The 26,214-nt window shown below is 35.0% G+C and overlaps 1 protein-coding gene and 1 long non-coding RNA gene across 3 annotated transcripts; one reads left to right on the forward strand and one right to left on the reverse strand.

The window, feature by feature from the left end:
- Positions 1-1,535: 1,535 nt before the first annotated feature.
- Positions 1,536-12,224, reverse strand: LOC127171362 (uncharacterized). 2 transcript variants are annotated; one of them, XR_007828503.1, is made up of 4 exons: positions 12,084-12,224; positions 3,680-3,722; positions 3,442-3,585; positions 1,536-2,605 (listed from the first exon to the last, which is right to left on the reverse strand). It is a non-coding gene; the product is annotated as an uncharacterized LOC127171362 (long non-coding RNA). The 2 variants fall into 2 exon arrangements; XR_007828502.1 differs by having other exon boundaries at positions 1,536-3,585.
- On the forward strand, positions 11,035-24,931 carry chmp2ba (charged multivesicular body protein 2Ba). The gene is made up of 6 exons (XM_051119943.1): positions 11,035-11,201; positions 14,371-14,462; positions 18,281-18,475; positions 20,867-20,969; positions 23,168-23,274; positions 23,693-24,931. The coding sequence occupies exons 1-6, from the start codon at positions 11,168-11,170 to the stop codon at positions 23,810-23,812; spliced, it is 651 nt and encodes a 216-aa protein (XP_050975900.1). The 5' UTR covers positions 11,035-11,167; the 3' UTR covers positions 23,813-24,931.
- The last annotated feature ends 1,283 nt before the right edge of the window (positions 24,932-26,214 follow it).

Raw genomic sequence — 26,214 nt, forward strand, 5'->3', positions numbered from 1 at the left:
CAGCTTTGCATCACAGAAATAAATAATATTTTTAAGTATATTAAAGTAGAAAACCATTATTTTAAATTGCAATAATATTTCACAATATTACTGTTTTTTCTGTATTTTTAATCAAATAAATGCAGCATTGATGAGCAGAAGACTTCTTTAAAAACATTAAAAATTACATTATTGATCCCAAACTTTTGATAACAGTATATATATATATGAAGAGTTCCGATGCAAAACCAGCTAAATCCATCTGACGTATTTCTTTAAAATGAACATTTCTTTCTGGCTACTTTGTGTAGGTTTCTATGTAAGTACTGGTACTTCTGATTGGGCTGAGGCTGGAATTTAGCGAGTAAAAGTAAAAGTATTTGATGGACGTGTACTATGTGTCAGGTGCATTCACTCAGTATCATTATCTCATTTTTGACCGAGATGGCTTTTAGCTGGTTTTGCATCTGAACTCTTCATATATATATATATATATATATATATGGAAAAATGTGTGCTTATACAATGAAGAATGACTAAAATAACACAAAAGGCCCATAACCCATTTTCCATTTGCAGCAATGATCCATTATAAAGTGATGATCAACAGTTTGATCATTTTATGAAGAGTTTATTATCATATCAATGCACCAATATCACTTTTTAAAAATACCTTTCATAAATTTGTAGTCAGCATCAGAACAGAAAACCAGTGTCAGAGTACTTATCCACTGTAACACAGCCAAACTAATGCGATTGGGAGCTGTTTAGAAAAGACAAGATGGTTCATTATATTATTAATTTGCTCTGCCCAGCTCTGTTCCCAGTTGTTGTTTGATCTCATCTGCTCATGTAGACAGGGCTGAACTTGTCATGGCAAATGGTTTGTTCTCTCTGATGGTTAGACACAACGCAGAAAGAGATGTGAATAATTCAGTGGTGTTGTGATACTAAGTTTATCTAGGGCACAGTCTGAGTAGGGACTTACATCTACAACAGGACACACATACATGCTTTCAGTACAGTGCAGTACAGTCTTCTCTTGTCAATCCTAACTAAACCTAACTGAATGAATCCCACCACAGTGTTCCATTTTCTTCTAATATAACTCTTATGATAATTCTTATCATGTATATCAATTTTTTAATAAGCGTTCGAGCAGGAAACACAAAGGAGCTATAGTAGTGAATTAGTTCTTTCTCTGCCTCACAGCTCACAAAGGATGTTTCAAAGGCGAAAATTCCACTGGCACACATTTTGTCAAATCCCCCATGTGGTGGAGTGATTTTACTTGAGAACAAAGGAAATTAAAGTACACTAAAATAAAGTGTGATCATTATATTGTTTCCTTCTTTTTAAAATCTTTAGAGTAGAAATCCATTATGTTACACTTTTTAAATGTATAAATAGTCAGCCGCTTTCATATCACTTCCAGTGGTTTTTCAGTAGCCAGTACATGTAACTATAGAGTAAGGGAAAAAGTGATCTAAATAAAACCGAAAGTCTGGTGTGGATGAATGATATATTTTTTATTTTTAAAAAACAACATAGTTCAAGTGAATTGTAAATGCTGCTGTTTTTCTGTTGTAATCATCATTGCTCCCATAACCAAGTGGTTTTTACATTCCTTACAGGTTGAAGTTGTCACAGGTGTGGCACAAAAGACAAAGGTTGATGTATTGTACAATTTAAATACAATCACTCCAGACAAGATCTTTGCATTTGAGAATTTGCCTGCAGACAAGACTTCTGTCCAGAGGAACAGTGGCATTAACCCTCAATTAAATGCAAATTAGAGTAACACAGCAACTTTGTTAATGCTGCGATAGTGTACTGAAAATAGAGAATGGAGATCAACTGAGCGTGTTTGACATTTAAGATAAGATCTACACTCATTCATCTCAAATCCACCTGACAGTCTCACAATCTGCTTGTCTAGACATTTGTTATATGATATAATGTAAAGAGATATAAAAATAGAATATGCGTACAAATGTGTAACAAGTATTCATAGCTGTTTCCTTTGTGACACTAAAATAACATTTTGAGTACTGCATTAATAACATTTGTGACCCTGGATCACAAAATCAGTCATAAGGGTCAATGTTTTGAAATTGAGATTTATACATCATCTAAAAGCTGAATAAATGAGCTTTGATGTATGGTTCATTAGGATATGACAATATTTGGCCGAGATACAACTGTTTGAAAATCTGTAATCTTAAGGATGCAAAAATAAATAAATAAATAAATAAATAAAAAAATTGAGAAAGTCTGCCTTAAAGTTGTCTAAATGAAATCCTTAGCAATGCATATTACTGATCAAAAATTGAGTTTTGATATATTTATGGTAGGAAATTTACAAAATATCTTCATGGAACATGATCTTTACTTAATTTCCTAATGATTTTTAACAGAAAAGAAAAATCAATAATTTTGACCCATACAATGTTGGGTATTGTTGGTTATTGCTACAAATATACCTATGCTACTTATGACTGGGTTTGTGGTCCAGGGTCACATTTATGTAAAATCGTCTCTGCCTGATTCCATCTTGTGTTGTTTATGTTGATTTTGACCACCGAACATTGCTTCTTTGCATGGAGTTGGCTAGAACATGTCTGTCCTGTTGAACAAACAGACATAATCGTGTTAGGTTGAGCAAGTTAAATGAAGTGCTTCTTGGCGAGGGGTAAATGATTTAAAAAAAGATATAGTACGTATTATAAAATGGTTCCAGTCCTCAATTCTGATTGGTCAGCAGCTGTTTTATTCACTATAAAGCACAGCTATAACAGCTTCACCCAAAGGTTCTGTGTATCACCGAGCAACACCCTTAGCAACATAACCCTGATAGCGCACATACATCACGGAGATGTCTATTTGACGTCTACATTTACATCTGGAAGACATATTTTTTAGAGTGTTTGCTCATCTGCAATACGTCTATAGGACGTTTTCTATTAGATGTTAAATATTATGTCTTTAAGATGTTTATGATTTAGAATGTATGCAAAACTGACATCTTGCAGACGTCTGTCAGATGTTCATACACAGGAGATGCTTTCCAGATCAAGTGATCCTTAATGACATCTTGCAGATGTGCGTGTGCTATCTGGAAAACAATCAATAATATAGCGTCAAAACTGTTCCATGTATTACGCATTTCGGCCGAATTGACTGCTTGTTATTTATTTAATGAAGTGTGAGTGAACCCTACTGGCGTTATGTTGCGTCTTTTATCTTTAATTTTGAGACCACGCCCTCCCCAGTCAAATAAACTCTTCTCATGCGGAGATATGTTGATGTGTGTGCGTTCGTGATGGCATTTAACGAACTTGCATCAAAAAACTAACACAACAGTACATACATTTTTTATTTTAATATTTTGATTGTGTGGTAACGTGCCTATCAATGCCCTTTAGCCGTGACTTATTCACAATACAACATGGCCTCTAGTACCTTATTGTTAACTCATAGTATTGATAGCCTATAATCATGTGTATCCATGGCTGGATGTATCTGCATGAGGCTATGGTCCATTTTCAGCACAAGTTCTTCTTGAACATCCTCTCTTCCTCTCCAGATCGCTGTGCAGAAGTGTACCTTAGGAACGGATAAATCCCAAGATTCTCAGATAGGAAGGAGATTTGAAATGTTTATTCTTTGCTTTGCTTCTCTGCTTTGCTTTAATACTTACTGAAGCCCTCAATGGTGGAGAACTTGCTTGTCTCTTCAGCAATCTGTCAGATACAAAAACCAATTGTATTAGTAAGGGCATTTCAGTTCAGTTCACAAGGCCTAAGGGATAGTTCACCCAAAAATAAAAATTCTGTCATTAATTACTCACCCTCATGTCATTCCAGCCCCGTAAGACCTTTGTTCAACTTCAGAACACAAATTAAGATATTTTTAATGAAGTCCAAGAGCTTTCTGACCCTTGCATAGACAACAACACAACTAAGGTCGTCATGTGTCATGATACTCTTGTGAACGCATGTTGAAGACTGACACGAAAGAGAAGAAGTCCACTTCCAAAACAAAGATTCACATATAATGTACTCACCCCTTGTCATCTAAGATGTTTCTTTCTTTCCTCAGTCGTAAAGAAGTTTTTTAAGGAAAACATTACTGCATTTTTCTCCTTATAATGGACTGATATGGTGCCCTTATATCAGTCCATTATAAGGAGAAACTTCCAAATTGAACCTTTTCCAACAATGACTGTATGATTTCAAGATCCTTTTTTTTTTAAAAAAAATGCGAAAAACTTCCAAAATGCAGTTTAAATGCAGCTTCAAACGATCCCAAATGCGGTTGTAAACGATCCCAGCCGAGGAAGAAGGGTCTTATCTAGCATAACAATCGGTTATTTTTTTAGAAAAATAATACAATTTGAATACTTTTTAATCTCAAACGCTCGTCTTGCCTTTCTCTCCCTGAACTGTGTATTCTGACTCGAGACAGGGTATATCGAAAAACTTGCATTTTCTCCCTCAACTTCAAAAATCATTTCAACATCATACTACATCGCTGCAGAAGTACCGACACAGTCTTCACAAAGTGAACATGCAAAGAAGATCAAACACCCTTAACAAAAAAGGTAAAACAGCAATATAGGATGATTTTAAAGTTGAGGGAGAACATGAGATGGGAGTTTTTCGACATACCCTAACTGTCATGAACCGGAAACAAAAACAGTCCAGGCAGAGTAAGATGAGCATTTGGCATTAAAAAGTATATAAATTGTATTATTTTTATTAAAATAACCGATCGTTATGCAGGATAAGACCCTTCTTCTTTGGCTGGGATCTTTTACAACCGCATTTGGGATTGTTTGAAGCCATATTTAAGCTGCATCTTGGAAGTTCAAAATTGGGGCACCATATCAGTCCATTATATGGAGAACAATGCTGAAATGTTTTCCTCAAAAAACATAATTTCTTTACGACTGAAGAAAGAAAGACATGAACAACTTGGATGACAAGGGGGTGAGTACATTATATGTGAATCTTTGTTTTGGAAGTGGACTTCTCCTTTAAGTCGTTATTTTTGTTTTCTTTGCACACAAAAAGTATCTCGTAGCTTCATAAAATGAACCACTGATGTCACACGGACTACCTTTTAGGACCTTAAACATGGTAAGACTCTTGCTGTCTGTCGAGGGTCAGAGAACTCTTGGATTTGATCAGAAATATCTTAATTAGTGTTCTGAAGATGAACAAAGGTCTTAGGGGTTTGGAACGACATGAGGGTGAATAATTAATGACAGAATTTTCATTCAACTACCCCTTTAAACAGCAAAATTTTAATCACAGTCTCATAGACAATTCCACTTAAATCATTTTCATTATTTCTCTTTTTACTGTTTGAAACAGGTTCCTTGCTGTCCTGGATGGTGTTAGTGTAACAGCCTAGTTAAACAGTGATGTTATGGTCAATTGACGTGTTATAACAAGCTGACATGATTGTTAAATGAACGTTGAATGGATGTAGTTATGTTAGTTATGTTTTCTATCCACCTTGTGTTTATTTGTCTTCTTTAAACATAATGAGCCACAAATTGTATTAAATTAGAGGTTCATGTGAAATGTTGTATTCTCCAGAGTGCTATAATTCATAAGCTTCACTAGACACCGAGAACACAGCAATATCTCCAGCAGAACGAGGTAATCATGTGCATAACTATCCCATCGTGCCTTAAGGCAGTGTTAGCAGTTATCTCTCTGACATCAGCGAGGCGTAAGGTTTAATGGGGTTCAATTTGTGTCACGGGCAAAATCAAAGAACATCATTTCTTGGTGAAATTTACAATTCTACCCCAAGACAAATGGTGAAATATGTCACAGAGAGGTCTTAATGGGAACAGCAACAAGCATGTCCTAGAACACAAAGATCGTCTTCACATTTTTAATTGTTCAGAAACAATCCAGCTGGTTTAGAAATTACAGGGTCACACTTGTCCTGCATTGCAAATTTGAATGTTAATTGCATATGCGACTGTTGAAAGGCGCCTCATTCCTGCTGTGTGACCACCATGGAGCAGGTTCAGACGGAGGCTTTTCATGTTAATTGGTCACCTTCATTACTGTTCATTTAAATAAATGTACCACTCTATCAGAACCATCTTCAGCATTGATTGGCCTACGAGCGCCAGATAATTGGACGGTTTGTTTTTGTATTAAAATATTGTCTTATTGGCAAATTTGCTTTTTGAAAAAAAAAGAAGCAATTATTGTCGTGTTAAAATTTCAAGGACCTCATAGATTGAGACAATCACACTTATCTTTCCTTTCTGAATGCCACTGAATATATCAGATAATATACTTTTGCTATTAACTATTTCTGCTATTGCTATTACACAATGAATACCTCCCTCCATACCTCCCCAAAAACTAGAATATAAAAATAATTTTTAATGTACCTTCTGATCAAACTGCAAAAAAAGCTCAGAAAAAAATACATATTTGTTTGTTTGTTAATTGTTTTGCAATACATGCAACTTTTAATGCCTGAAGACACAGAAAAAAAACCCTGTTAAAACACTTTATGTCTTAAGTTTTCTGTCTGATCAAGTCTTTCCATTATGTTAATTGGATTTCATTGAAAATGGGCTTATTAGACACATTAAACGTTCCATTTAAGGAAAATTGTTCAGAACACAATGGCTTATCAAGCAAGCTATTGTTAGTAATAAACCTCAGATTCAGTCACAGGTCCTTCATTCTGCTGTGCCAGCGCTTTTAGTAATTAACAGAGAATGCGGTTAATTCCCATGCATCTCTGCCTGAATTGCTATAGTTACACAGCTTGTACTGAGACCTCAGTTAGACCACGAGCAATGCCGGCACACAAAGTCTGTCTAGACTTTCTATTTCTGAAGGACTGCGTTTCCCTCTATGAAGGACTCGTCCTCCTGATGCCCTTCTGCTTTTAATGATTCTAATTCCCCATGCAAATACCATTCATTTGCCTCAGTTGAATAATTCTGGCCTTGGTTTAACCCTAAGGCTGTAGTTACTACAGTGCAGAAGAAGACCTGCCACTGGGACCCCATTTTGTAGGTGCGCAGCACCTCACTTGATCATTTCAAAGGTTGAGTCTGTCATTGTGTGCCACTATCCATGCATCGGACTGATTAATTATGTGGTCATTAACGGTGGAGTATGTGACAAGCGCTCATGCGGAATATGTCACTGCACTTCTGCGTGTGTGTGTGTGTGTGTAAGGCAAACTCAACAGGGGTGATAATCTCTCATTACATGTAATCCCTGGTTGGTCCAGTGCAGTATGGCATGGGACACTCGGATGCTCCATTCTTCCCGGGGCAGATGGAGTGGAGTCAGTCACTCGATATATTAGCGCCCTGCCACCAGTCCAGAGCAGTCGTGCAAAACGCATTCATCAACATGAAGATGTGGCTACTAAATCAGCATGATGAGACCCAGATTCAACGCTCCTTGTTTGCATACATCTATAAGTCTGTCTTGTTAACAGTCATATCATTATATAGTGTCATAAAGATGATTTTGACAGTCTAAGGTGATTCATTTTACACTGAATAATTTATTACATGATGGTAACGTTATGTATTTATCGATATAGCCTTTTGTGCAATTTTAGGGTACGCAGTCCAATATTGCAGCCATCTTGGTGGTACGCTTTTTATTAGCGATGGTTTACCTTGGTAGTAAATACTATTCTAATGGTCATGCAATTTATTGTTAACAACATGAAAATTAGAGAAAATAACTGCAATTGTGTATCCACTTATTTTGTACATCTTTAAAAAAAAAAAAAAAAACACAGACAAAGGCCGTTTTGTGTGCAAGACTTCCGGTTCATTAGCCTTTGTAGCGAGAAGAATAACAAAGTGCAGTAAACGGTAAAACTGCTTGCACTACAAACCACTGTGTTCATAATTAACATAATATGTTAAAATAATATGGTAAGACACACAATTTTGCAATATTAAGCAGCAAAATAAGCTGTTTTGTACAGCTAAAAACAGCTGAAAAGGATTAGACCGCACATTTACAATTGGCCGCGCCCGTTCATACGGAAAAATAAGGTGTACAGATCATAGACTGTAAAAAATATGGACGTGGTGTCCGTGACGTCACCCGTAGGTTTCTGAAGAGCATTTTTGAAGCTCTTAGTGGGCGGGAGTCGGTCGTCGCCATCTTGGAATTGCGTCACTGCACGTCACTCCCGGATAATCGAAAATGGGCAAAGAGGCGGGACGTGGGTGGAGCTGGTTGATGAAACCACGCCCGCCTAGCGCGACGGTGGTGACAGCAGCGGCAAATCCACCTGTCACTCAAGTGACCACGCCCTAAATTATGCAGAACTTTAAGGCTTAATATAATTTAAAACGGAAGAGTTAAAAAAAATAGCTATACAGACCAAAACCACTTTTTGTACCAGGCTGTAAACATATTTTTTTTCTGCTGTAAAGTTGGCCATTTTAACATGGGGAGTCTATGGGATTGACTCCCTTTTGAAGCCAGTCTCTAGCGGCCAGTCGATGAATTGTAGTTTAAGTCACTTCCGTGTTGGTTTCAATAGAGAGTATAAACACGTTATAGATACGGACTTTACCCAAAAAATCCTGCCTAACAAAGACAATAAGCAAAACTGAGCAGCGACAACCATCTAAATAAAGTGTCAAAATCAACCTCCTACATTATTGTCCATGTACTTGTTATTTTTGTTGCTGCTTCGATAAGAAATAAATATAAGTATCTGTGCAGTTTACCTTTGTGATATGTAACGTATTCAACATAACTTCGTCCAATGAGGTAGCTGAATCACGTCACGTGATTTACTTGAGTCAAAATATAATGCTTATATTATTTGTTTATTGTTTTATTCATTCTTTTCAGATAACATAAATGAATTCTCATTCATTTTCTTTGTTTTTTTTATTGTTTTAATATATTTTATATTTTTTTGCTTGAGGGATTGCATTGCCAAAAGGGGGTGCTGCAGCACCGCTATCCCCTGCGATAAAATGGCAAAAATTTTCAAAGAGAAAATGTTACTGTTGTATCTCCTTATCTCTAAAAAGTGATGTTTTATATTAGAAATTTTTAAACTGATTTTTATGTTTTTATTTTAAAATGACCACCCTGATAGCACACATATATCACAGAGACGTCTATTTGACGTCTGCATTTACATCTGGAAGATGTATTTTTCACGTAGTTTGCTCATCTGCAATATATCTATTAGACGTTTCCTATCAGATGTCAAATAGACGTCTATTAGATGTCTTTAAGATGTTTATGATTTAGAAACTTATATCTTACAGACGTCTGTCAGATGTTTGTACATAGCAGATGCTTTTCAGATCAAGGGAGCTTTAATAGATATCTTGCAGACGTATGTGTGCTCTCTGGCTAACATTTGTTCTACATTTATAGTTGTTTCTCTCTTTTTTCTGTTTTATTTTTGTATGCATAATTGTATAATGTCCAATATTTGCATTTGAATGAAAATGCATGTATAGTGCCAATGTTTATTCAATTAAAAAATAGTAAAAATGCCAAATTTCCTCTTTTGTCCATTTTTATTAATGTAAATTTCAGTCAGTTCCTTGCACAAAGACTTGCCAAACATCTCCTTTTGTGAAATAGCTAAACATCTCCATTCCACTGAAAAAGTCATACAAATTTGGAATGACAGAAATATCATTTTTGAGTGAACTACTGTAGTCTACTGTATCTCTTAAAAAATGATAGCACATGAACATCAAAGTGGAAAGATTAGCAATAAATTCTGGATCAGTACACCTCCTCTAAACATCAATACTATAGTGAAAGTATCTAATTTCACAGATGAGATATCTTACTTTATATTACTGTCTGGAAACATAGTTAGCACATTAGCATTAAACGTCTGCCAGCCTCAGGCAAATCCACGAGCGGAGCAGATAGATAAATGTTTCAGAGGACTCTCTGTGGGACTTCTCCAAAAGCACAGAGAAAGACTCCCTCTAATATGAAATGGAGATTTTAATATACTTTAAAGACACCCTCAATAGCAAATAAAATTGTAGTTTTGTCTCATTATTGCAGGGTAGAATTGGTCTGTGTGCTTGGGGCAAGATGGATCACCAGTGGGCTTATTACCATTATTAGCACATTCAGTGCTAGTCCCTGTTGCCAACCTTGCTGATTGTAGGAAAACATCTCCTAATAACCTTAACGAGAATAATGCCCCAGGATGCGCCATGTCCTCCTTAGAGAGAGGGCATAATGTGCTGGGGGCCACACATCCGCTATCCCTCCCAAAGTCACCCGCACTGCTCCTCCTGTCTCATTGGCTCCGGTTTCTTTGCTGTGGGGCAGTAATCTCCTGTCTGCTCCACTTTACCACACCATGAGAGTTACACCCACAAGGAACCAAGCCACAAATTGTTCAGCTGGATGGAGCGTAAAATTGATAAGAATATTAAATTTGCCATAGACAATGCTGTGGCATCTATAACCTGCAGTGGAGTCCATTGGAGTGATGGATACTCCAGAAGAATTGGCTTTGTTTATATTGCGTGATTGTATCACATAAATGTCTTGGTATAGACTAAATTGCAGGAGAAAGGATTGTTTTGATAGTGGAACTACACTGTAAAAAAATGAAATAATTCAGGAATTACATATTTAGATTTGAGCCAGCATTTTAATCACATTTTGTCCTGACTACTTCATTTTAAAATTGTCCTGCGGTCGGTGTGACGAATTAATTTTTTAGCCTACAAAAACTCAATTACTGGGAGTTCATAAAAACTGCATGTATAATAATATAAAAGAAATTGTTTTAGATGAATTACAGCAAGTTACACTCCAGGACACTGCTGGAAACGTCAATCACCCACACTTGCGGTTTGCTAAATTGCTGAAAGTGACAAAAAAACTCATTTCCATCGTCTTAAGAGTGAAGAGCGTTTTGTGGAGTGACATAACGCCCCCTGCAGGACGCGAGAAGAACTGCACCGCAAACCCCTGGCCCGTGACGTCACGCTCTGCATGACTCAATGGGATCATGTGCTGGAAAGTCAGTTGCGCTTCCCAAACAAGGAAATCGGGACCTTTGAGTGGATCGATAGTCAGTTAGGCTCAGGCAGTTAGTCAGAGAAACTAGTTTTATACAGCATTAAAGAGAAAAACAAACTCTAAATTAAGTCATAATGGCATCTTTGTTTAAAAAGAAGACAGTTGACGGTAAGTCATTTTGTTCATTGTTTTATTATAGTTTTTCATAGTCAGTATCCCTGTTATAATCCACACCTGTCTGTCTGCTGCATCTTTTGAAACTTTATCAGCTTGTTTCCCTTGTTTTGCTATTTTTAAGTACGGAGGTCACAGTCATAAAAGCTGATTATTTGCTACATTAAGTGTTTATATGTTTTTGTTAATAATAACTGAATAAACAATACTTTATAATAACAGGTGTTTCATATACATTTATGTTATTATGACTCATGTGTCTGTACCAAATTCATGCACTGTCATCTAATTCATTAAAATCATGCTAATTCATAAAATCATTTACATAAGTTTTTTATTTAAAACATAGATTATTTTATCAACTGTACCAAAAGTAAAAAGTAACAGCCTGCCATCAAGATTGTTGCAAGCACTTTTAAAAAAATTATTTACATAATGTTTATTATATTGAGAGCTCAAAGCAATCATTCCCTCAATGACAGAATTGTGTAGATCAAATTAAGATGTGAATATCTGGCATTGTTTGCTGCTTAGATTAATAGGTTATGTCTCAATACTCAACTGACCTTTGTATCTTTCAAACACTTCCATTTAAACCTCTTTCAAATGATCTACAATAGAAACACTCATTCAAAACTCAATCATACAGCTTTGTTTTAGGCTGTTATTTTTATTTATTTATTTATTTGTATCCTCACCATCCTAATTTGAGAGAATTGAGAGATTTTCTTGCTTTTATCAGCTATAGAAGTAGCTATAGACAGACACATGCACATGGTATAGTCTGTAATAGATGACTGATGTTTATCAGTAAAGCAGAAGAGTTGGAGGTAAGCTGATATAAGATCATTTGAATCAATCGTTGTCTTTACTCACGTTCTGATGCTGTTCTCATGGTCAAGTTGAATTCCCATCATTCCTGAGCCTTTGTCCTCTTGACCTTTGTGCCAAGGTGAACCAAGCATCATCGTGCCAAAGTATCTTCTCAGATGGCAGAGTTGGTTTAGCTCAGCGAGTTTTGTGGACGATATCCCTCCCTCAATACTACGTTTTCGATACGTCACCTTTTGCGTAGACTTGTACGTGTACACAAACTCTCTCATTAAGGTTTAGGGATGGGCAAGTAACAAAATTATAATGATAATTATGTAACTTTTGGTGACTTTTTTTGTACTTGACCTATTTTTGTACAATACTAATGAAGTTTTTGGTTCACTTTTTATTGACATATATGAAGAATTCTATCTAAATTGTTTACTTTTTATACATTTAATACGTATTTCATTTTTTTCTTTTTGCTTATATTAGTTATTTGTACATTTATTTTCTTTTTCTTTTTGCTTGCTAATAACTGTTTAATCAATTTGCGTGTTTTTTCTTATTTTTAACATTTTGAATTAATTATTCAAAAAACTTTTTATCCTGTAATTTATTAATTCATTTACTTGTTGACTGCTACATCTTTTTCTGTCTTTTTTAATATAGTTACAACTATGAATTAGAACTACTTAGTAGTTTAGAACTTAGTCTAGAACTAATTATTTTTCTTTTTTTTTCTTTAACCCATTGTAATACACCCTCTGTTGCTTCTCATATTGACTGTTTAACCTCACGGGATGTTGTGTTATGATTGGCATTCATGAGGGCACATGTTTGGCTGATTGCTTGTGTAGGAGAGCGTATCTTCCCTATAGGCGTTGTGGCTGCACTCTCTGCCATCCTTTTAATGGGGTATTATGAAGAGGAACCTTATGTTCAGTGCATGTGTTTAGCTTGTCCCTCAAATGCATAAAAACATGAAGGGCATGATCTTGCTGGCCTTGGTCCCAAACAATGTTTTTTGTTCTCCCCAGGCTCATGAAAGCACATTCAGATCCAAAAGAGACTGTGAATCCCCCCCACTTAAGTGCTCTTGTGTTTGCATATACCAGATACCAGCAAATATCATAGCATTTTAGTTTTTTTGACCACAAATACTGGCTATATTCATTATTATTTATTTTATTTTATTTTATTTTATTTTATTTTAATTTAATTTTATTTTGCTTTTTTAAAAAGCATAAAACAAAATCACACAAAACACATTTGTGAAATGTTTTATCTGCAAACCAGTTATATCTTCTTTGTTAGTTTTCATATTTCAAAGTTAGAGTTATGACAACAAATGCTCACAAAGCATCTTTTTTCATTTCTTTGATTACAGAAAATTACAGTGCAAACAGTAATAATGAGAAATTTTATTGCAATTTAAAACAAATGATTTAATATTTTAATATATTGTACAATTTTATTTATTCCTGTAATGCAAAGCGGAATTTTCTGTTACACCAGTCTTCAGTGTCACATAATCCTTCAGAAATCATTCTAATGTGATGATTTGATGCTCAAGAAACATTCATTATTTTTATAAATGTTGAAACAGTTGTGTTGCTTAATATTTTTGAAGAAAATATACTTAAAAATTTATTTAAGGATTTTTTGTAACATGTAAAAGTCTTTATTGTCACTTTTGATCAATTTAATGCATCCCTACTGAATAAAAGTATTATTATTATTATTATTATTATTAAAAAAACAGTAAAGTATATACACTACCAGTCAAAAAAAAAATGTACTGAACTGTTTTAAATATTGATAATATTATTAATACAAATTGTTTCTTGAGCAGCAAATCAGAATATTAGAATGATTTCTGAAGGATCATGTGATGCTGAAAATTTAGCTTTGATCACAGAAATAAATTACATTTTAAAATATATTTAAATAGAAAGCAGTTATTTTAAATAGTAAAAATATTTCAAAATTGCACTGTTTTTCTGTACTTTGGATCAAATAAATGCAGACTTGGTGAGCAGAAGAGACTTCTTTAAAAACATAAAAAGAAAAAAACATCCTTCTGTTCAAAAACTTTCGACTGGTAGTGTATAAATATATAATATATGTATATATAAAATTTAGCAGAACCTTTGCATTGTTACTTTGTTAACATTTAGTAAATCAGCCAAACGCCTTTATGTTTTTTTTTATGTGGCTGAATAAGAGAGAGACTAAGGAGGAGGGGAAAACAGGAGGAGAAAAAACTCTCAGTTTCAGATCAGTGAGCTGTATGAGGATTTTCCAGACGGTTTTATTGCATGTTTTTCTGTGCCCCATCCTGTCACAGATATCATTAAAGAGCAGTCCAAAGAGCTGAGAGGCACCCAGAGACAAATCACCAGAGACAGAGCTGCCCTGGAGAGACAGGAGAGGCAAATGGTAAGTGGAACAAAGCACTTTCATATCTGTTGACTTCAACTCCCAACGTTCACCTCTTCCCTCCCAGCACCATTCATTGCCAGAAAGTCCCTTTTTGATCTCTTTTTATTGCATCAAAGAATAGAGTAAGCTAATTTTTTGATCGTCCTGTTAATTGCACTTAGAAACAGGTAGATTATGTAGCCTTCATGGCTTTTTAAGTTAAAAACTGTTCATTGCTCAGTACATGTGAGGATGACTTGAGCGTTCATGTCGGCCCACCACACTTTTAAAGCTCAGAAGAATCCAACACTCCCTCCATTTAAGTTAATTGTTTCTATGTAAACATAAAAATGTGCATAATTGCTTCCCAAGAGGGGTGCTTTTTTTCTTCATCTTTATCGTAATTAGACATGGTTATGCTTTGTTGTCTATTTCATTTTTTTAAATGACCTATATTGAAAGATAGCTGCAGGGCGGTCATGTGCCGCTGCTTTAATATCCCACACATGTTGAAGATCTGGGGTACAAAATCTCATTTAAATCTGGAAATTTTTGGATGGTGAGGAAATTATAAAACGGTTTCAGTTTTGGCGGAGCCATTTCTATTTCAGATGGCATCATATCTATCAACTGCTGGATAATTATTAGTCATCTGAAGTAGGTCATGCTTTTTATTATCAGTTTTCTGAAAGGGTTTTGTTAAGCACATCAGTCTGTCACTTTTATTCTAGTTTTCCAATAGTGCTGCCTAGTGGCTGACGTGGCAATAAAACATCTCTAATAGGCCTGATGCTACAGCTTCATCTCACTCAGCTCTCTATACATGAATATTTATAATGATGGCACATCATTTTTATCATGGTGAAACCATAAAAAATGCCCTGTTCCAGTCATATTTTGTTAGTGACAGGCAAACATTGGCGATATTCTCTGAAGCTGTCATGCAACGCCGTTGTGTGTTAAAGTAGGACAGTGCTCTGTGCGTGTCTGAGTGTGAGTGCAGTTAATGTGACTGCTTGTATTTTGCTTAGCAGGCATCATGTGAGGTGAGTGCAGCACCTGCTCTAATGTGTGTGTCATTAGAGTTTATTCTGTCTAATGTGCCTGTTTAGCTGATCAGCATGAGTTTACCTGAGAGACATTAAACATTAAAAGCACACAGGAGAGAAGAGGATCTGCTGAGGTAAATGTTCAATAGAATATGCCTGGGATTTACATTGTGGAATTAATAATGACTGTCTTAAAGGTGAAGTGTATCATTTCTATTAGAACCAACCAGAACTTATATATTATTAGTATTTTGGTATTAGTATTTTATATTTTATTTACCTTTTTTATATTATTATTTGTATTATGTATTGTCTATTTTAATATATCTTAAAATGTAATTTATTCCTGTGAAGTAAAGCTGAATTTTCAGCATCAGTACTCCAGTCTTCAGTGATTATTATCAATGCTGAAAACAGTTGTGCTGCTTCATATTTTAACATTAGAAATGTCTTGACTTTCTATCAGTTTAATTGGGACAGAACTGCGAAATCCACTCAATTTCACTAAAATGGAATTTACTGTATAACGTGGAATGTGATGAAATTTGCTGAATTTTGGATAAATAAATAAAGACTAGCTCAGTACACTTCACAGTCTGTAAGTATTTAGCCACAAAATGAAGATTTTATTTGCAAAATAGATAACTCAAAAATCATGTTTTTATTGTGTTTTATTCATTTGTGTTAGTTAGCTGTATTATTTGGTTATTTTTACTTTATATCAAAATAACCCAACTGCAGTTTGATTGAGATTAATTGAAATGCACAATGAAAAAACATGATTTTTGAAAATTCTTAAAAACGAAGTTATCTGTTTTTGCAAATGAACTCTTCAAATACTATTTAAATATAAATCCTGGATGTTCTGCTTGTCTCTGTGTGAATTAATGGTGCAGATGCAAGGTTTCATTTACTACACACATACTGAAGCGTGTGTGAAGCTCAGTGTTTTTAGCCAATATATGAGTACATGAAAACATAAACAATCTCTAGAACTGATCTGAGAGTCACTTCATGAGCGTTTTATGTTTCTCGTGAGAAAAAACTTTTGCCAAATCATATACAAACAGAAACTTAAAGGACTTTACAGCTACCCGTCAAAATAAAAGTTTGGTTTAACTTAAAGAAACTGTGACAGAAATATATGACTTAATGTAATGATAGTTACATAGTTACATATAGTTCTAATAATAAAATATTTTTTTTTACCAGAATTTATTAACTAGAAAAGTGTAAATAAGCAACACAGTATTTCTTAAAAAAATTAAAATAAAAATATAAAAAAATGTTATAGAATTAATAAATAGAGATGCTTTTATTATTCAAATTTAATAAAACCACTATAATGGAATACAAAAATGAATGGAAAACACAGAATTTGGTAAAACTGAATTAAAAATAAAATGTATTTTATAAAGCCTTAAAAATGTAATAATTTTTGTTAAACTTTTAATAAATTGACAATTAAAATGGAGTCTAGGAAAATTAAAATGAAAAAGTGAATTTGGAAAAAAATCTAATGTATTTCATAAGGCCTTAACAATGTCATTTTTGTTAAACTTTTAATAAATTGCTGTTAAATTGTGTACGTTTCATGACTACAGTTAATTAGACATGCTTTTTGATTAATATTTCTTAATTTAACCATTAAAACAGAGTCTAACGGAAAAAGTGAATTTGGAAAAAAATTTGAATTTAGGAAACAAATAAAATGGATTTCACTGGGCCCAAAACGCATCCTTGATAAATAAATTATACTTATAAATTATAAAATATAACTTCCCAAAACACTTCTTTTACATCACCTGCCATTAATTGAAACTGAATTTGACATGTTTGACCTCTCAAAAAGCAGTGTTTCGGATGATTACTCTCTTTGCAATGTCAGCCTGATGGCTTAATTATAGCCAATTTTGCCAGATTTTGCTAGAAAATGCAGCAGCTGGGTCAAAACAATCTCAAAATAAGCCCAAATGATCCCAGATACCCACTATATTATTGACTTTATGAAAGAACAATAAGTGGAAAAGGCCATATTGCCTATAGTCTCTAAACATTACAGAAATAGTTAATTGTTGTGTCGTTCCTGTCCTCGATGTTATTTTTCACATGCAAAAAGGAGACATTTTGAGGAATTGCTACAGTTCCATACAAAAACAATGAAGAGTGACCATGTTAAAGGGATAGTTCAGCCAAAGCTGAAAATTCTGTCATTAATTAGTCACCCTGTGTTGTGTTTGACTCTCATGAACATGCAGAAGAAATTGTTAAAGTTATTATTTTTGTTTTCTTTGCACACAAAAAGTATTCTCGTAGCTTCATAACATTACGGTTAAACCACTGATGTCACATGGACTATTTTAACAATCTCCTTACTACCTTTCTGGGCATTGAACATGGTAGTTGCATTGCTGTCTATTCAGGGTCAGAAAGCTGTTGGATCTTATCAAAAATATCTAAATTTGTGTTCTGAAGATGAACAAGGATCTTACAGGTTTGGAACGACCTTTAATTCTGATGGGCCGCCCTCACTAACACACATCTCGTCTCATGGGACGTCTCTGCAGACACAAACACACACTCAGTTGAAAAAAATACCTAATTGCTTCAATTTCCTCAGGGCACAGAGCTGTTTTCAGACTTTTAGTAATGTAAAGAAACACAGACCTCGGTGTCTCATGAACATGTTTGGTTATTTGTTGGTCTGTCCTAAAAGTCCAAACTCGATTTTGTTCCAGTTACATGTAGAAACACCCATTGTTCATTGGATGTGTGTATTCTTAACAGGAAATGGAAATCAAAAAAATGGCCAAGACTGGAAACCGAGAAGCCTGCAAGATACTAGCCAAACAACTCGTACAGCTCAGAAAACAGAAGAACCGAACCTACGCCGTAAGCTCTAAAGTCACGTCCATGTCAACGCAGACCAAAGTCATGAACTCTCAGATGAAGATGGCTGGAGCCATGTCTACCACAGCGAAGGTAAGACGCTCAAACCTCCGAATGGATCTGCATGACTGCTCATTCAGTTATTTCATTGCTGTCCACAGAGGACTTCAGTGGGACCCCCTCATCACAGGGCTCAGTCTCAGTCCCAGTTCCCCCACACACCCCCTGATGGCGGCTCTGTATTATTCACATGTAGCCTGATGAGTTCCCGGGAAGTGCTGGAAAAACAGAATCCCTTATGTGGCGAAGAAGTTCAAAAGAATCCTTAAACAGGGTTTAATTATCATGTCGTTGAGGGGCTCCTTACTTCACTGCTATTATTGTGACCCAGTTTATATAGTTCCCACTCTACAGTTAGAAAGATCTCATATCAGGGCCTTCTCTCTGTGTTGATTCACACTGTCCTCATTAGTGTTCATTTAGGGTTTTTCTATGATGCTTGAACAGAACTTTAAATATATAAAACATGTTTTTCTATGGCACTTGCAGCTGAATAAATTGGCTTATCTATTTTTTTCAATAAATGTGATGCCAATCAACCAGAAGGACATTATAAAATCAGTGTATATGGTGGTTTTCTTTGTTTTTTCTTTGTTTGTTATTGCCAACTGCCTTACCAAAAAATATTATTAATATGTATAATATGTGACCCTGGACCACAAAACCAGTCTTAAGTAGCACAAGTATATATGTAGCAATAGCCAAAAATACAAAATTCAAAATTATCGATTTTTCTTTAAGATATGACGTAGATATCATGTTCCATGAAGATATTTTGTACGTACCGTAAATATATCAAAACATTTTTGATTAGTAATTTGCGTTACTAAGAACTTCATTTGGACAACTTTAAAGGCAATTTTTTTCAATATTTTGCTTTTTTGCACCCTCTGATTTTTAAATAGTTGTATTTTGGCCAAATATTGTCCTATCCCAACAAACCATACATCTATGGAGAGCTTATTTATGAAGCTTACAGATGATATATAAATCTCAATTTTAAAAAAATTGCCCCCATGACTGTTTTTGTGGTCCAGGGTCACATATAAGGTTTTTATTTTATTTAAAACACCCTGTGTAATTATTTTATTTTATTTTATTTTATTTTATTTTATTTTATTTTATATGAAATGAATTATAAGAGAATTTATGCAACCTCCTCAGTGGAATTCAGCTGAGCTGTTAAAACACATTATAGCATTTAAAATTTATTTTTATAAAACTGTTTTTGTCTCAGCTGGATATAATTTTTTGTTTTGTTTTGTTTTTATTTAAATTGTAGTTTTTTTTTTTTTTTTTTTTTAGTTTATATCTATATAGTTTTTTATTTATTTTAACTTCAGTTTTCATTATTTTAGTAAATTTAATTAAACTAAAATGAAAATATGAATGCAACATCCTATTTAACTGAAAAAAAATGTAAAAAAAAAATAATTCTTGTTTTAATTGTTTTATTTTATTTTATTTTAAGTAATAAAATTGGAGCAATTTATTGGTTTTAGTTTTAGTTTTAGTTAATTACAATAACCCTGCTGGACACTTTTTAAAAATGTAGTTAAGGTAATTTTCTGATCATTAACATATTGTAAAACATTTCAATTTTATTTTTTATATATAACTCTATATGTAACTGGCATAAAAATAAAGTCTGTATAACACAGCTTTTGCCATGAGAATAGTCTCAGCTGCTCACATGGCATTAAAATCTTCTTTTGTCTTAAGCCTAATTGTTACACTTTAAATTTTGCATGAAATTGGTAAGTTTATTCACACATTTTGTTGAATCAGGAGAAAAAATTCCACTTCTACTGCACACACTTCACAAAGCATGTCTTATCTTTACCAATCACTAGAGGCATGTAGTGGAATCACATAAAATGCAATTTCAGCCAATTAAATTCAGTCTCTGACTGCACATTGATGGGGTGTTGTTTTTTTCACTCGTACTCCCACAAAAGATTCAGCGTCTGTATCCTATCCATATTGTATGAGGAAGGAAGCCATTAATATTTCCTCACCTGATTGTGAATGCATCATGGGATTTGTAGTCAATCATAAGGAGGTAGCTGGTGTAATAGATATGAGATGGGTGATAATGAGGCTGTGTGTAAATAATTCTGTCTAATCAGATAGGACTCTTCCTGTGTGAGAAGTGTGTCTTGAGAGAAGCCCAGAGGACAGTAAAACACACTTCTCTCCACGCGACCTATTTTTATGTTCTGTGTCATCTACTTACTGTACTCCCCCTTCTCACCAAATGGTGTGAAGTTGAAATTTATGTTGAGCTGCATTCAAAATGTATCAGTCCGTGGTGGATTTTTGTCAGTGCTTGTGTTATTTTTATTACCGTTTTGTGCACCGTAAGGATGCTCTATTTATTCTCTGGGAGTGTGATGGATGGCCTGAACTCTTTCTGTCTTTCAGACTATGCAGACTGTCAATAAAAGACTGGACCCCAAGAAGACGCTACAGACAATGCAGGACTTCCAGAAGGAGAACTTAAAAATAGGAATGACTGAGGACATGAGTAAGTTGTTCAAAGCGCCTGACATACATACATTAGAGTCTGGATCTGGGCTTCTTAACTGATGGGTCAGGTTGGTTTTCAGCAGAGAAAAGAAATGATGCTATTCTGACTATGCATTATATATTGAGGTGCATTGTATTTTTTAATTTCATCTTATCATATAATTATGCATAATAAAATATGGGGCTTCTCATATTTTACTTCACATCATGAGCTATTCATCCAGTGGACCTGGCACATTTTATCTATCGCCTGGCTGAAGCAGCCAAATTAGGTAGATGCCAACCTGGACAGATTGTGTGACATGCTCTCATCCTCAAAAACCATGTATAAAACTGCATAAATTAGAAGAAAATATGAATCGGACCGCATTAAAACTGTCTCGCTTGTAACAAGGGCATAGTTTGTGCACAAAATTAGTTCTGTGCAGTGAATTATTGGCTACAGACAGCATGAAACAGTCCAAATTCGTTATGGTGCAATTAACAGTTTTGGCACTGTGTCGTGTTACCACTAGTTTTCAGTAGCTAGTCTTTACGGCAAAAGTCATAGCCCACATTGTAGCCCATTTTGACAGGACTCTTTGAGTGTCATGTAAGTGACCAACAACAGTTTTTGTTTTTTATGTGCAGTATATTGCAACATAGACTTGTTGGAAATAGGTACCTCTATATACATTCGACAACTTTTATTCCTTTTCACACAAAGTATGATTTACAGGTACTAAGTTTTGATTAATAAAGCCTAATTTTCACAATTACTTGCAGAATATTATGGCTTCAAAACAATTTTAACATCCTTCACAATTTAAAAATTGATGCTTTTGAAGGTTGTCGTCACATATACAGCTTCATGTGCATGAGTTTTCTAATTCAGTAGGTTTACTCAATAACTCATGCTATATGATGTTGCACTTGATTGATGAAGAGCTCCAGTATGAACCCCGTGAAACAAAGGTTTGACAAAACAGCTCAAATCTGCATAAGGAAGGTAAAATAGCAAGGCTGCATCAACAAATCTGTTTTTATATCACTTTGCATTTGTTAACACTATCGGGTAGGTTTAGGGTTGGGTTTGGTGTAGGAGATATTTCCAACACGAAACTGTGTTAACCTTTAGCAACACTCCCCGGATATTTCAGTTCTGAACAGCCGCAATACATACCTCAAGCAGCGTAATAAAAATTCAATATGTGCCTGTACCAACAAAATAAAAAAAAAGGGCCACTGTCACATATATGCTTGTTGAGTGATGACGTATTGCGTCCAATGAATGCTGTTTCTGGGTCCAAGCCTCAACTTATTTCACTAAATACTATCTCAACAGCTGTTTTTGAGCACTGTTTATTCATATTAAACATTTAGGCTAAACATTTTCAAACTTACGGTGTACACTACAGTCTCCGTGCTCACAGCATCCCAAACACAAATAATTTTTATTATTTTACATGTGAGTGTATATTAGCGGCATTTGTTGTTTTCTTGTGGCATCTGATAGAGCGTTTGGACACGGAAGCGGTGACGTGTGATGTCAGAATACTGAATACTGTGTTCGGAAAGGAAATAACGTGTACTATGGAACCCCTAAAGGGAATAAATAATGTTACGAGATGGGAGGAAAACATATTTCATTGCTGTCTCTTGCAATTATGCTGTTTAATAATTATACTGAATATAAATTACGGGCATCAGGGAGCCGCTATTAATATTCAGGGCACTGAAATCCATTTTTGAAAGCGTGCTCGCTTTTTACTTTCACTTTCAAGATTTGCAAGCACACGTACTCTATTTATACTATGGAGCACAGTACTTATCACACATTTTACAAGCTTGTCAGTGTTGCTCAGGATCTGCAAATCATTTGCCATCATCCTATCAGTCATCTTTTCTTACTCTGTTAATGTGGTAAGTGTCATTTTATGTACTGTAATTTAACAGGCTAATCATGCCCCTTTAGTGGCTCCGTAGAACACGTTATTCGTTTTCTGTGCCTTTCTGAATACGTATTCACTATACGGGTACATCCCTAAGCTATCGTTCGATCTCATACCTTGCAAACAAACAGTTGAATTAATAAACCTCAAATTAATAAACAATAAATGCATCTGGATCCCAAAACAAAACCAGTTTAGACTCACTGATCTAGAGATTAGGTTATTCTTTCAAATTTCACCAACTTGTACAACTTTCTGTCCTCAGTCAACGATACGCTGGATGAGATTTTTGATGAATCGGGCGATGAGGAAGAAAGCCAGGACATCGTGAACCAGGTGCTAGATGAGATCGGGATAGAAATCGCAGGAAAGGTAAAATGCTTTCTTTCTCTCTATGCTGTTCTAGCGATGGCCCCAGCAGCGGCTTTCAGCAGATGGCTGGACTCTGGCTGTGCCTGTGATTACTGTAGGCCTTTCTTTAGATTCATGAGATGCAGAATCATTGTATCCGATTGCAGCAGATGTGTATTCCCTTGGGCCAAAATGCAATTCTCATATTACCATATTCCACAGATTCTTTGTCCTGTTTTTTCTCAAATAAAGTGCTTGGGCTCTGTTTTTGTAGAACATTTGGGATAAACAATGATCATATTTGATTGGTGCCACATCTATTGCCCAAAACAACAATTAAACGGAGGCTTATGGTGGTAGAGTTGTAACGCCAGGTGATCTGTGAAATCTGAAGTTTTACAGCTCTAATGAAGAGCTCCAACTGTTATTGTTTCCACAGATGGTAAGAGCCCCCTCAGCAGGAAAGATCCTCCCTGGCGCCTCCCCAGCAAAGTCTAAAGCGGCGACCATCTCAGACGCTGAGATCGAGAGACAGCTGAAGGCTCTGGGAATGGACTAAAACTGTGCACCCACTGCTACCAAAGGACTGAATTCATAGTGGGAACAGGGAGTGTTTAAGTAATAAATGAAGGGAAAATGTCAGCAAATATTCTCTTATTGGAGTATCGCAGTGAGTCACTGGAGGATATTCAATGGACGGATATAAACAGCAGATTTAGATGTTCTGACAAAATATTCTCCAAATCTGCTGCACATATTATGAGATTTAAAGGTGAAGGATGTAATCTTTGCATCACTAGTGGCTCCAAATGGAACAGCAATCAGTTTGTTTGAGGAGCATGATTGGGTGGGGCACAACAGCGGCTCAACCAATGGTGTGTGCTTGGGCGACCAATGGCAAATTTGGGGGTGGGATTAAAAATCAATGGCTGCATTCAAAATTGCATACTTTTCTGCTATATAGTAGATGGAAAAACAGTATGTAAACAGAGTAGTATTCATAAAAAAGTAGGGAAACAGTCCCCAGGTGACTTAATACTTTCAGGACAAGATCCCATAAAGCCACAGGGGAAAAACTGAATTTGCGACCTACGCTGATAGGTCACATGGCAATGACAACATGGCGAATGTAGTACTTGCGGATTAAATTCATATTAGCAATACTTTTGTACAGTCGCTAAGTAATTACATATTAAAAAGAAGTACATATTCTGAGAGTATGCGATTTTGGGCACAGCCATTATTTTGAAAGTTTCATGCTGTTAGTGTGCAAAAATTACACACTTTACATTTAATTTTAAAGGGTGCTATTACTGTGACAACTAATTGTCTTTTAAATCCTTTAAAATGTACAGAAACATTGGAAGATTTTGGTACCCCATGGGATTCCCATTTGTTATAGGGCTAAACATCTCATGTAAGTTAAAGGATGCTCATTATGTGTTTTTTTATGTCTTTTTAGGTTATGTATGACTTAAGGGAGTAAAACAGCTTTCCTTTTTTACAATGAGGTTTGGTTTAAACTCTTGAATACATACAAATAATATCTTGCATGAGAATCTTTGTTGATATGATAATGATAATGTGATGAAGTCTTTACTTATCAACCTTGAAACAATGCAACCACTGAGACTCTTCAACTGCTTGATGAGTGTTGATCTTGGTAGGTAAAACAAAACTAAACAAACCAGTAGCTTCATCTCGAACTCAATGTTTGGAGGCGATTTTGGTATTGTAGTGAACAATACTGTGTGAATGAAATGTGTTACTGACAGATCTCCTGCTCATTTGTTGTACTGCAACAGCTTTTATTTGTCTTGTTAACTGTATTGCCATCTCAGCTGGGATTGTAGAAAGAGACAACCATGTCAATCTCTGATATAACTGTAATTCATTTAGGTACTGCAAGACCTTTTTGTTTTAAAGACATTTGCCCCAATTTCCAGTAGTTGCTGAAAGTCAGTCTGCGAATTTCAGGCAGTCACTTTCACAGAAAATCACATAGTGTATAATGGGCACAGATCACAATGAGTCCATAAGGATATGAGGATATCAAACAGTGTTTTAAAATCTCTTTAGATTGTATTCCAGCTTTCAGAAGAACTACAGCATCAGTTTTTCATTTTAACTCCATCTGTATGTAGTTGTCAGCAATATTTAAACAGGTTTTTCCATTCTAACCAATACAATGTGTATATAAATGTACAGTTTATGCTTTGATTTGATTTTCTAATTAATAAAGTACCTTCATATTTGTGAATAAATGATGTAACTGGTGTGAATAACTGGTGAATAAATGCTGTTTCGGCATTTAACAGTGTGTATGATCAGCAAATTTGTACGACCATTAAAGGGATAGTTCACCCAAAAATGAAAATTCTGTCATAATTGCTTACTCTCATGTTGTTCTAAACCTGTTAGATTGTTCATCTTCAGAACAAAAATGTAGATATTTCTGATGAAATCCAAGAACTTTCAGACCCTCCACAGAAAGCAAGGGAACTACCACGGTCAAGGCACAGAAACATCAGGACATCATTAAAATAGTCCTTCAGTGGGTCAACCATAATGTTATGAAGCTATGAGAAGACTTTTTGTGTGCAAAGAAAACAAAAATAGCAACTTTATTTAACAATTCATCTCTTTAGCATCACTATTCACGAGAGTACCATGACCCATGCACGTGGTGCTGCTGATGTGGCGCCTTGTTTACAAGGAGAGGAATGTACTCACACGTATGGCGGCCGACAGTAAAAGTCGTTATTAGAGCTGTCACTAATCAATGTTTTAGTAATCAAGTAATCAGATAATTATAATTAATATTGGTTGTAATAAAAATAGACGCAAGTGAACAATAAAGTCTTTAATATTTCTTAAAATACAGCATTAAAATACATCTTAAAATAGCAATGAGGCAATAATAAATAGTTCAAATAAAGTATTGAAAGCAAGTAATCATGG

The sequence above is a fragment of the Labeo rohita genome, chromosome 9 (genome assembly GCF_022985175.1).
Source record: "Labeo rohita strain BAU-BD-2019 chromosome 9, IGBB_LRoh.1.0, whole genome shotgun sequence".
Lineage (NCBI taxonomy): Eukaryota > Metazoa > Chordata > Actinopteri > Cypriniformes > Cyprinidae > Labeo > Labeo rohita.

Coding starts and splice junctions, on each gene's coding strand:
- chmp2ba (XM_051119943.1), top strand. CDS start 11,168: ATGGCATCTTTGTTTAAAAAGAAGACAGTTGACG. Junction 18,476..20,866: donor CCATGTCTACCACAGCGAAG/GTAAGACGCTCA, acceptor TCTGTCTTTCAG/ACTATGCAGACTGTCAATAA. Junction 23,275..23,692: donor GGATAGAAATCGCAGGAAAG/GTAAAATGCTTT, acceptor TTGTTTCCACAG/ATGGTAAGAGCCCCCTCAGC.